Source organism: Piliocolobus tephrosceles, chromosome 9, assembly GCF_002776525.5.
Source record: "Piliocolobus tephrosceles isolate RC106 chromosome 9, ASM277652v3, whole genome shotgun sequence".
In the NCBI taxonomy this organism is placed as follows: Eukaryota; Metazoa; Chordata; class Mammalia; order Primates; family Cercopithecidae; genus Piliocolobus; species Piliocolobus tephrosceles.
In genome coordinates, this window is record NC_045442.1 from 104,133,594 (window position 1) to 104,146,518 (window position 12,925).

General features: G+C 35.8%; 2 protein-coding genes and 1 non-coding gene across 3 annotated transcripts; all 3 read left to right on the top strand.

Annotated features, from left to right (window-relative positions):
• Positions 1–1,608: 1,608 nt before the first annotated feature.
• LOC111528050 (putative ankyrin repeat domain-containing protein 30B-like) lies at positions 1,609–12,352 on the top strand. Its single transcript, XM_026448215.1, has 5 exons — positions 1,609–1,613; positions 1,781–1,895; positions 2,058–2,231; positions 6,989–7,095; positions 12,244–12,352. The coding sequence occupies exons 1-5, from the start codon at positions 1,609–1,611 to the stop codon at positions 12,350–12,352; spliced, it is 510 nt and encodes a 169-aa protein (XP_026304000.1).
• On the top strand, positions 8,357–8,836 carry LOC111528036 (NADH dehydrogenase [ubiquinone] 1 beta subcomplex subunit 4-like). Its single transcript, XM_023194676.2, has one exon. The coding sequence runs from the start codon at positions 8,373–8,375 to the stop codon at positions 8,760–8,762; it is 390 nt and encodes a 129-aa protein (XP_023050444.1). The 5' UTR covers positions 8,357–8,372; the 3' UTR covers positions 8,763–8,836.
• Positions 10,877–10,979, top strand: LOC111528064. The gene has a single exon (XR_002726853.2). It is a non-coding gene; the product is annotated as a U6 spliceosomal RNA (small nuclear RNA).
• Positions 12,353–12,925: the final 573 nt, after the last annotated feature.

A 12,925-nucleotide genomic window follows, 5' to 3' on the forward strand; every position in this document is an offset into this window, starting at 1 on the left:
TCTTTTTATCTGTGCTTGTTGATTTACATATATATTTTATTAGAAATGTATTTTTATTATATCTAGATTTATTATATATATGTCAATAATTATAGATTAATCATTTTAGTGTCGTTTTATTATTAGGAAAATAAAGTAGCAAATATAAGTGCTTTATTTATAGCAGTTTTTTAAGATATTGAACTTCCCAACTGTATTTATCCATTCTTTGAATCCATTTATCACATGTAAGTTGAATGCCTATTATGTAGAAGACACATTCTATTAACTCTCAAGACCCTTTCATCCTTAAAAATTTCACATTTACCTACTAAGCCTGAACAATGTGAGAGACTTAAAACTGGAGAAATAGGACTGAATCTCAATTGAAGCTTTTCTTCTCATCTTTCAAACGAAAACACTTCTGAAATGAGAAACTAGCAAGAGATAACTACCAACCACAATTTTGGAAATTTATAACAGCTTTAAATAGTAATGTTAATCATTGGAAATACCTAATTCACATGTATTCCCTCCATAAATCTAAATATGAATTAATATACATTTTGTAAATCTAAACACAAATTAAAATGAGCCATACTATTCATTTGAATCCCAAGTTTTCTTTGGCTTGAAGTTTTTAAAATATTAAAGGAGTACTTTGTTTTAACTTTTTTTTTTTGTTTGTTAGACAGAATCTCGCTCTGTGGCCCAGGCTGGAGTGCAGTGGGGCGATCTCCACTCACTGCAAGCTCCGCCTTCCGGGTTCAAGCCATTCTCCTGCCTCAGCCTCCCGTGTAGCTGGGACTACAGGCGCCCGCCACCGCGACCGGCTAATTTTTGTATTTTTAATTTTTGTATTTTTACTAGAGATGGGTTTCACCGTGTTAGCCAGGATGATCTCGATCTCCTGACCTCGTGATCCGCCCGTCTCAGTCTCCCAAAGTGCTGGGATTACAGGCGTGAGCCACCGCGCCCAGCCAACAATTGTTGTTTTAATTTCAACTCTCCTTTTGTGTGGTACTCTTAAAAGCTAAAATTTCTTTAAATGTTAATCCTGTGACTAGGACTGCCATCGACCTGTTGTATATACCATATTCCACTTCATGGAAGGCACCGTGAATTGTGTGATGCCTCCTTATTTTATGTACCAATAAAAGACTGTTTAAATTTTTGCCAAATACAGTTCTAATAAATAATGAATTGTAAGTGGCATTTCAATGCCAGAGATGTTAAAATATGAGAAATTGAGCATCCTAGAACCGTTAAAATTCAGTGTTATCTCTAACCTTTAAAACACACCACAAAGTAGGCATAATTGTATTGTATTACTTAAAATGTTGTCTTTGTTAAGTAGAAGTAATAATTATAATATCTAACAATTACTGAGCTGTTACATGTGCTAAAAAACTCTTCAAAATACTTTGCATAGATTCTCATTGAGGCATCACAGTGATGTTCTGTGAGATAGCTGCTGTATTCATCTTCACTTTATTGATGAGAAAATTGAGGCACAGAGAGGTTAAGTGATAGCTAGTACGTGAAAGACCTTAAAGTAATATTCAAGTCCAAGTTGAACTGAATCCAAAGGCCAAGCTCTTTCTATTCAAATAGGCCACTCTATCATTAATGTCGTGAGTAATAAGAGCGAGTGAATGTTGTACTTTCTTCAGGAGATTATTAAATATTTGTTTTGAAGGCAGATAAAGAGCATGGTATTTAATGTTTACAATTACATAAATCATTGTATGTTTTGAGATAGTGGACTAAACTTTCCTAAAACGTCCTCTCACTCTTGTAGGACTACTCTACACTGGGCCTGTGCCAACGGCCACGCGGAATTAGTAACACTTCTGGGAGACAGAAATTGTCAGCTTGACATCCATGACAGTGAAAATAGGACACCTCCGATGAAGGTAAGTTGTAGCCAGTTCTTTCCGCAGGAGATGCATTTGGTTTACATACATGAAATAAAAATGAATTTATCTCATTGAAATACAACTAGTTTGTGAAACCTGTGGAATATTTATTTTGATTTCCTAAAATTTATAATTTACTTCTTGCTTTAATACTGACAGGCTCTACAATGCTGGAGAGAAGCTTGTGCAAATATTCTGGTAGATTCTGGTCCCAATGCAAATATTGTAGATGTATATGGCAACACGGCTCTCCATTATGCTGTTCATAGTGAGAATCTGTCAATGGTGGCAAAACTGCTGTCCCGTGGTGCAGACATCGAAGTGAAAAACAAGGTAGACATTAACCAATGTTATTTTCAAAATATTTGAAATCCATTTGTTTTAACATTAACATATGTAAGTTTTTTTATATTTGGAAGCTCAAACATTCCTTGAATGAAACCAGTTTGAAAGAACTTAATTGTCTAAGATTTTACTTTAAATATTAATATTTTTACAAGAACTATTAGAGAGTATGGTTTTCTGTGCATTTATGATAAATATTTGAATTTGTTAAAGGTAAAACTTTTTCAAATATTTTTCCCCCCGCCAAGTTTTCTTTTTCTTTCCAATTTGTGTAAAACTACAAGAAAGCAAAATTTGCCCGCATAAATTGAGTCACCGTGTAAAACTTAGGATTCATGCAGAAATCTGGATTTCCTCTTAAAGGATAAAACCTGGTGTCTCTTGAGCCCATGTGACTGTTTGGTATGCTCTGAAGAGGCTCTAGCTTTACATAAAGCATGTGTTTCCGGTTTGCTACTGCGCCCACCTAGGCACACCACTTACTCAACGTACCTCTTTTGTCAACATTTCAGTTATCAATTCCTCTCTCATAGTATATTTTGGTAAAGATTTCAAGGTATTCAAGACAGTTGATAGGTGTTTATAATATATAGTTTATATTTTACATTAATTCATTAATAATGGGGTTGATTTCTAGAATTTATAAGATTTTTTAAACGATTTTTCTTTAAATAAACGATAAATTGAGGCAATAATTAATAGCCTGCCAACCAAAAAAAAGTCCAGGACCAGACGGATTCACAGCCGAATTCTACCAGAGGTACAAGGAGGAGTTGGTACCATTCCTTCTGAAACTATTCCAATCAATAGAAAAAGAAGGAATCCTCCCTAACTCATTTTATGAGGCCAACATCATCCTGATACCAAAGTCTGGCAGAGATACAACAAGAAAACAGAATTTTAGACCAATATCCCTGATGAACATCGATCAAAAATCCTCAATAAAATACTGGCAAACTGAATCCAGCAGCACATCAAAAAACTTATCCACCATGATCAAGTGGGCTTCATCCCTGGGATGCAAGGCTGGTTCAACACACGCAAATCAATAAACATAATCCAGCATATAAACAGAACCAAAGACAAAAACCACATGGTTATCTCAATAGATGCAGAAAAGGCCTTTGACAAAATTCAACAGCCCTTCATGCTAAAAACGCTCAATAAATTTGGTATTGATGGAACATATCTCAAAATAATAAGAGCTATTTATGACAAACCCACAGCCAATGTCATACTGAATGGGCAAAAACTGGAAAAATTCCCTTTGAAAACTGGCACAAGACAGGGATGCCCTCTCTCACCACTCCTATTCAACATAGTGTTGGAAGTTCTGGCTAGGGCAATCAGGCAAGAGAAAGAAATCAAGAGTATTCAGTTAGGAAAAGAAGAAGTCAAATTGTCCCTGTTTGCAGATGACATGATTGTATATTTAGAAAACCCCATCATCTCAGCCCAAAATCTCCTTAAGCTGATAAGCAACTTCAGCAAAGTCTCAGGATACAAAATCAACGTGCAGAAATCACAAGCATTCTTATACAACAGTAGCAGACAAACAGAGAGCAAAATCATGAATGAATTTCCATTCACAATTGCTTCAAAGAGAATAAAATACCTAGGAATCCAACTTACAAGGGATGTAAAGGACTTCTTCAAGGAGAACTACAAACCACTGCTCAGTGAAATAAAAGAGGACACAAACAAATGGAAGAACATACCATGCTCATGGATAGCAAGAATCAATATTGTGAAAATGGCCATACTGCCCAAGGTAATTTATAGATTCAATACCATCTCCATCAAGCTACCAATGACTTTCTTCACAGAATTGGAAAAAACTGCTTTAAAGTTCTTTTTAAGTATGTATAAAGTATGGCACAAGTATACATATGTAACAAACCTGCACATTGTGCACATGTACCCTAGAACTTAAAGTATAATAAAAAAACTAATTAATTAATTTAAAAAGTTCATATGGAACCAAAATAGAGCCCGCATTGCCAAGACAATCCTAAGTCAAAAGAACAAAGCTGGAGGCATCACGCTACCTGACTTCAAACTATACTACAAGGCTACAGTAACCAAAACAGCATGGTACTGGTACCAAAACAGAGATATAGACCAATGGAACAGAACAGAGTCCTCAGAAATAATACCACACATCTATAGCCATCTGATCTTTGATAAATCTGAGAGAAACAAGAAATGGGGAAAGGATTCCCTATTTAATAAATGATGCTGGGAAAATTGGCTAGCCATAAGTAGAAAGCTGAAACTGGATCCTTTCCTTACTCCTTACTCCTTGAATTAATTGAATTGAAAATTAATTCAACATGGATTAGGGACCTAAATGTTAGACCTAATACCATAAAAACCCTAGAAGAAAACCTAGGTAATACCATTCAGGACATAGGCATGATGAAGGACTTCATGTCTAAAACACCAAAAGCAACAGCAACAAAAGCCAAAACTGACAAATGGGATCTAATTAAACTAAAGAGCTTCTGCACAGCAAAAGAAACTACCATCAGAGTGAACAGGCAACCTACAGAATGGGAGAAAATTTTTGCAATCTACTCATCTGACAAAGGGCTAATATCCAGAACCTATAAAGAACTCAAACAAATTTACAAGAAAAAAACAACCCCATCAAAAAGTGGGCAAAGGATATGAACAGACATTTCTCAAAAGAAGACATGCATGCAGCCAATAGACACATGAAAAAATGCTCATCGTCACTGGCCATCAGAGAAATGCAAATCAAAACCACAATGAGATACCATCTCACACCAGTTAGAATGGCAATCATTAAAAAGTCAGGAAACAACAGGTGCTGGAGAAGATGTGGAGAAATAGGAACACTTTTACACTGTTGGTGGGATTGTAAACTAGTTCAACCATCGTGGAAAACAGTATGGCGATTCCTCAAGGATCTAGAACTAGAAATACCAGTTGACCCAGCCATCCCATTACTGGGGATATACCCAAAGGATTATAAATCATGCTGCTATAAAGACACATGCACATGTATATTTATTGCAGCACTATTCACAATAGCAAAGACTTGGAATCAACCCCAATGTCCATCAGTGACAGACTGGATTGAGAAAATGTGGCACATATACACCATGGAATACTATGCAGCCATAAAAAAGGATGAGCTTGTGTCCTTCGTAGGGACATGGATGCAGCTGGAAACCATCATTCTCAGCAAACTATCGCAAGAACAGAAAACCAAACACTGCATGTTCTCACTCATAGGTGGGAATTGAACAATGAGATCACTTGGACTCGGGAAGGGGAACATCACACACCGGGGCCTATTATGGGGAGGGGGTAGTGGGGAGGGATGGCATTGGGAGTCATACCTGATGTAAATGACGAGTTGATGGGTGCTGACAAGTTGATGGGTGCAGCACACCAACATGGCACAAGTATACATATGTAACAAACCTGCACGTTGTGCACATGTACCCTAGAACTTAAAGTATAATAAAAAATTAATTAATTAATTAAAAAAATAAAAAATAAAACCTAAAAAGAAAGAAAAATAAAAAAATAAACCATAAATAATCATCTTCTATTAGAATGCCTTTAAGCCTTTTTAGATTAATCATGGTTATATTTGAATAGGTTATGCCTATTGCAGACAGTATATCTTTCTCCTCAGAATCGTCCCTTAATATTCAAGTGATTTTTGTGGCTTCTATTATGCTAATCCATATAGATGAGTTAGAACTTTTATTAATAAGCCATTTTATTTGTATTTCTGATATTTTGCCATAAATTAAGCAGCAATTACAATAGAAACCAGAATCAAAATGGATTATTGCATTTTAAGAAGTAGATATGCATTAGGGTCTTAGTATTATCGTTATAATTGAGAATAAACTTTTATACTGAATTTCTTGTAGTTGAGATAAAATTCTATTTTCTTATAATAAGGGAAACCCCATGGACCACTTATAATAAGCAATCAAATTCATTTGAGGCCAATCTCTTTAAATTAAAGCCCACTTCCTTAGTGACCCACGCAGAGCAGGAGTGCCTGACATTGGCGTCTGGGATCTTGGGATTGTTGATAGAAGAGAATCAGCGAGTTTGTATCACCCGGAGGAAAGCTCCATTTTTCTTGGGAAGTTTTCAAAACTGTATCCCTGAAGTTCTAATTTGTCAAATATTAATGTCTGCCACAAAAATATATTGTCAAATAAGGATTAGGCAAAGTTCGAGTCATTTCTTGGATAGTGGACTTTTGATTCACAGTTTTATAATATTTCTTGAACATAGATAATGGTGGAATCTGTTGGGGTACAGTGCTTCTGGTAAGGTAATTATTCTTTGGAATATAGTTTAAGAAACACTACTCTAGAGGTAATACTTTAGATTACAAATTCAATAAAAAAACAAAGTACTTACTACTATGTCTTAGGATTTAAGGATATAGAGATAAAAGATATAGCCCCTGCCCTCAAGAAGCTCTTGCTTTAGATGGGAAACAATAAAACTATTACAATATAAAGATTTTTGGAGATAACCAGAGTTAACGTGGTGATGCAGAGGCTGAATGTTTCCAAGGGAAGGTGCAGTGCATGGGAAAGCACAGAAAAGGGAGAAAGAAGGGGGTGCTATTGATTTACTTTCTATTTGATGTGTTTAAGTTCATAGGATATTATACAAGGGATTCAGTTCAGTTGAAAACTATGTAATTTCATGAATTATAAATTGTTTTTGCTGTTTTACAGGCTGGTCTCACACCACTTTTACTGGCCATAACAAAAAGAAGTGAGGAAATTGTGGAATTTTTAGTGACAAAAAATGCAAATGCAAATGCAGTTGATAAGTGTAAATGGTATAGGAGTTCTTTGTTTATTAAAAAACATTGAGTAGTGTTCTAGAGTAATAACACTCAAGTCAGAAATATTAATAACATTTACTTAAAATTATTAGATTATAGTGAAAACTATCAACACAAATTATCAGAAAGAAATGCAATTATTTGGACTGGTCAACATAAAGAACAGTATATAGTAGGATTTATCTTCTCTTATGATACTGACTGATTCTTATATGTAATCTGATGTTTTTCGTTGCATTATCTTCTATTAGTTAAAGTGGTTCTGTATTAGTTTTAAGAAGTATGAACTTTTTTAGTTTACTTTATAATTCAATATTGAATGATTAACACATTTATAGTATTTTTCTAACTTCTGTTTTTTATACATTTTTAAAAAATGCAACATTTGCTGGGCATGGTACCTCTCGCCTGTTATCCCAGCACTTTGGGAGGCCAAGGTGGTTGGAACACTTGAGGCCAGGAGTTCAAGACCAGCCTAGCCAACATGATAAAACCCCATCTCTACTAAAAATACAAAAATTAGCCAGGCGTGGTGCTACATGCCTGTAGTTCTAGCTACTCGGGAGGCTGAGGCACAAAAATCACTAGAAGCAGGGAGGCAGAGTTTGCAGTGAGCTAAGATTGTGCCACCGCACTCCAGCCTAGGTAACAGAGCAAGACTCTGTCCCACAAAAAAAAAAAAAAAAAAAAAGCAATATTAATCAGAAATAGGAATTTAAAATCATTTTGTCTTTAGGATGACAGTTTGCTTTAAGTTGTTTTCTTTGAAGAGTATTAATTTTAGGTTATCCCTTACATGACTATTAATTGCTATCATCAGATACTGTGAATTTATCATTTTTTTCCTTTTTTATTCATAGTGTATTATTATTTCTAATTTGTATAGGTAGAGGGAAGAAAGATATCTTTAATTTGATGAACATTTTAGTTAATTAAGATAATCCAGCCGGGCGCGGTGGCTCACGCCTGTAATCCCAGCACTTTGGGAGGCCAAGGCGGGTGGATCACCTGAGGTCAGGAGTTCAAGACCAGCCTGGCTAACATGGTAAAACCCGTTTCTACTAAAAATACAAAAAATTAGCCAGGTGTGGTGGTGGGTGCCAGTAATCCCAGCTACTCGGGAGGCTGAGGCCGGAGAATCGCTCAAACCCAGGAGATGGAGGTTGCAGTGAGCTGAGATTGTGCCACTGCACTCCAGCTTGTGCAATAAGGGCAAAACTCCATTAAAAAAAAAAAAAAAGATAAGCCGAGTTGTGCCCTGGGTCGCCAAGATGTCGTTCTCAAACTATAAGTCGTCGCGCCTGGCCGCTCTGCCCGAGACCCTCGACCCAGCTGAATATGACACATCTCCGGAAACCCGGCGGGCGCAAGCCGAGCGGTTGGCCATAAGAGCCCGGCTGAAACGAGAGTACCTGCTTCAGTACAACTATCCCAACCGCCGAGGGCTCATCGAAAATCCTGCCTTGCTTCGTTGGACCTATGCAAGAACAACAAATGTCTATCCTAATTTCAGACCCACTCCTAAAAACTCACTCATGGGAGCTCTGTTTGGAATCGGGCCCCTCATCTTCCTGTATTGTATTATCAAAACTGACAGGGATAGGAAAGAAAAACTTATCCGGGAAGGAAAATTGGATCGAACATTTCAGCTCTCACGTTAAGCCTGGCAATGATGACTATATGTATTCCTGCCTAAATAAATCGTCTATTAATCCTTAAAAAAAAAAAAAAAAAAGATAAGCCATAGGTGAGTGACAAAAACAGATAGTCTTCTGATTCACACAAGACTGGGTTTAATTTCCAGCTTCTTCACTTTATATGTGTGACTTTACAAACAGTACTGAATACCAAGTATGATTTTCTATATGAAAACGAGAATAATAATATGTCCTTTAAGGACAGTTGTGTGGAAGTAACATTATGAATATCAACAGCATTTAATTCAGTGTCTCATACATTCTTATCAGCATCATTAACTGAACTTACTATGACTACCACTGCTATCATTACTCCTAATATTGTTTTAAGCCTTAAGATTGCTCTCGTTTGACCTCTAGCTGATTTTGAAGTACAAAATGTTATATCAGACTAAGGAAGAAATAGAGAATTCTTCACTTAAATCTTTGCCTCTTTAAGATTCGTGAACAAAGTGTATTTTCTTGCCCCTCAAAGGAGCTTGTGTTAGCCACTTCTGATATGCCACATGCCAGTGGGACATGAGTCTTTTTGCCCTTCCTTTTAGCCTTAGTGGTGATTTACAAGGATAAACACTTGAGCACTCAATATACTTATGTTTGTTAGTACATGTAAATGGTTAATTCTACACTGACAGGCACATACTAAATTGGTTCTGTTCCTAATAATGAAGTTATCTCTTTGTTATTTTAGCATAGCCCTCATGCTTGCCGTATGTCATGGATCATCAGAGATAGTCGGCATTCTTTTTCAGCAAAATATTGGCATCTGTGCTGAAGATACGTGTGGAATGACTGCAGAAGGTTATGCTGTTGCTAGTAGATTTAATCCGTAAGAGTTTATATTTGAAGGCTAGGTGAGATTTTATAGTTTGTTTCAGGTAATTTTTGAATGGCAGTGAGTTAGTTCACTTAATCAGCCAGAAACTAGGCAAAAAGCCAGACTAGTTAGGAGGAGTAACGGATCCAGGATTCTTTATCTTAGGATTTTCAATAACTTTGTCCCTGGGGTTGTTACTGTTATCTACTTGATTCAAAGTATAACCCCTATGCGAGGGATAAACATAGTGTCACGATTTTGATTTTTCTAATTAGTTATTTGGGTCTTGAAATGTCCACTTTAGCAGAAAACCTGATAGTGTCCCCGGGGACTGTCTTCCATACCTTCATCCCTGAATTTTTAAAAAGAATCTAAGGGGATCTAAGGGGTTCCCTAAGTCCAAGGAAGACATTCCTTTTGTTTAAGTCAGAAAGACTGGAGGGGTGGAAATGGCCATTCTCTTCATTTTGTTGTTTGCATTGATTCTGTTGCTGCATTGTTGCCATTGAAACTGCTCCTGCAGTCTGGTAATGATTGACCTCAGCCACCAGGATGCCCTTACTAATACAGATCCCTCAGTCTTCATGGTGATCCACATGTAGACTTCAAAGTTTTTACATTTTTTTAAAGTTCACATACGTAATCTCAGCCATTGTTTCCAAGGTACCAGCACCCTGCTCTGGCAACTAGGACTTTTAGCTTTAGCCACACACATAGGAAGCAAATGGCCCTTCTCCTCCCACCCAAAACCTGATGTGAAACCCACATCTTAGCCTGGACTTGGCCTAGACCTTCATGGAAGTTATCCTTTGAGTGGCTTTTTTCTATTTTCTCTAGCAAATATTAGTTGTGATAGTTGGAAACTGTAAGTCAGGTTGAAATAATGTTACAGGAAGAAATTAGAGATCCCTTTTTATTTTGTTACCAGATCTACATCCCTGGCCCTTCATATCCTGTGAGGCACCATTTTGTAAGTGGTGGAAGGTCTCATCTTATTCTGGAAGATCCCATGTCATCTTTCTCAAACTGTAGTGGGTTCCAACTTGTGCTTGTCCCTCAAGTGATTCCTTTTTCCTAAAAGAAAAAATCTCCCATGCTGCTTGCCTCTCTACCTTGAGTTTTTAAAATCTTTTCAAATTCTGCATCACCACGAAGCCATTCAATAGACTTCACAAAATCCCAAGTAAATTGGTTAGATTTAACAGAGCTAAGCCTCATCCATGACTGATCAGTCTTCAGGCGTGGAAGTAGGGATTTGCACTGGCTTCAGTGGTCCATATAGTAAAACTGAAACAACTTCGAGAAAATCAGCATGGTCCCTGCACAAGGATCACACACAGATCTATGAAGTGTTGCATATTTCTTGCAGTTTCCAAAAGGACATTTGACTGTTTTCTAACTAACTCCAAGGAAATGGTGTGAGTCAAAGCAAGATGGGTGTCACCCAGTATTTCAATTATGATTTTCATACAAGAAATATTGATGTAAGGTGATGTATGAAATGAGATGTGGTGAGTAACACATAGGATCTTGTGTGCAATATGCTGTTAGTGCATCTCAGAAATGAGAAAATACCAACTTGTATCTTCTTTGTGGAACTTACAAAAAATGAAGGTAGGGTTTTGTCTTCCACAGCAGCTAGAAATGAGCATAGTGACTAAGCATCATTCTAGCAAAGATTTGTTGATTCAGAGTTTCAGGAGGTAGATAAAGAGTAGTAATAGTCCAAGCCGGACGATGACATCTATTAGTTTTCTGTCCTTGGTGTGATTGATGCGCTCAGTAATAGAGGATAATCAGGTTATCCAATTTAATGAATTAATATATTTATAAATAAATTTCTTTACAAATTATAAAATAGCTTAGATGCCTTGAATTACAAGCCACAAAGAATAGAACATCTAATAATCAAAAGTAGGAATTAATGACAGAAAACCGCAACATTTGAACATTATAACCTATGAAGAAACACTTTTAAAAAAATTTATTTGTGTTTTGTAGAGATAAGGTCTCCCTATGTTGCCCAGGCTGGTCTTGAACTTCTGGGCTCAAGCAATCCTACTGTCTCAGCATCCCAAAGTGCTTGTATCACAGGCATGAGCCACTGCATGAGGCTAATACACTGGATTTTATTGGGAATTTTAAAATAACTTCAGCAATAAGGTTCGAGAACAAATTATTTCATTCCTTCACTATTTACTTTAGCATTTAAGAATGTTATCTTGTTAAATCTTTATAATAACCTAGTGAAATAAGGCTCCAAAATTCTCACTTTTAGAAGATGTTGAGCCTAAGAGAAGCAACTTGTTCCAGAAAAAATACCTATTGGTTACTGCGCTAGGACTTATTCTGAGTTAAGGACATTTTCCATTATGCCAAGCTAACTGTAGTTAATTTACTGAGTTACCCTGCCCTGAATTCATGAGTGTTTCATCTTACTTTCTTTCTTCTTTAATTAGCAGCTTAATAAGTTCCTAGAGCTTACAAACTTAAAGTCTCTGGAATAAGTAATATTCTGATGTTAGCTCTGATATTGTCTGAAATATTCTAAGAACTTAATACATTTGGTAAATGTTTTCTATATCAGTGTTAAAATAGTAATTTTATTTATTACATTTTTATACATAGCATTCATCAACAACTTTTGGAATATAAACAAAAGATAACTAAAAATCCTCAAAATAGCAATCCAGGGAAGACTTCTGATAGTAAACTACTCTTGGTGGTGCTACCATAAGGTTATGGAAATGTTGATCACACAACAGCAATCCAAAAAGCAATGTGGAAATAGGATGTGTTTACATATATACATGTGTGTGTGTGCATATATATATATATAGCTTTGATTTAATTTTTTAGTTTATTATTCAGAATTAGTTAAGAATTTAGTTGTAGGTAGTTTATAATCTCAGAAAATATTATCCGAAAAAAATTTGTTTTAACTATGGTCCCTAAAATTTTATATAATATTTTTGTATAAATAAGTAAAACAATTTTTAAGTTTGTATATTGCATGTTTCCTCAATTGTCACAACAACTTAGGTTTGTTATAAAATGTATAACCCTTGGTGTGATTGATGAGCTCAGTAATAGGGGATAATCAGGTTATCCAATCTAATGAATTAATATTTTTATAAATAAATTTTATTACAAATTATAAAGTAGCTTAGATGCCCTGAACTATAAGCCACAAAGAATAGAACATCTAATAATGAAAAGTATGAATTAATAATAAAAACTGCAGCACTTCAATATTATAACCTATGAAGAAACAATTATTTATGTATTTATTTATTTAATTGTAGAGACA

What these genes read in the sequence shown, in the direction of transcription:
- LOC111528050 (XM_026448215.1), top strand. An exon ending in ATAGGACACCTCCGATGAAG is followed by an intron (nt 1,896 to 2,057) that starts GTAAGTTGTAGC and finishes TAATACTGACAG; the next exon opens with GCTCTACAATGCTGGAGAGA. An exon ending in GCAGTTGATAAGTGTAAATG is followed by an intron (nt 7,096 to 12,243) that starts GTATAGGAGTTC and finishes TTTTATACATAG; the next exon opens with CATTCATCAACAACTTTTGG.
- LOC111528036 (XM_023194676.2), top strand. Translation starts at nt 8,373, where the DNA reads ATGTCGTTCTCAAACTATAAGTCGTCGCGCCTGGCCGCTCTGCCCGAG.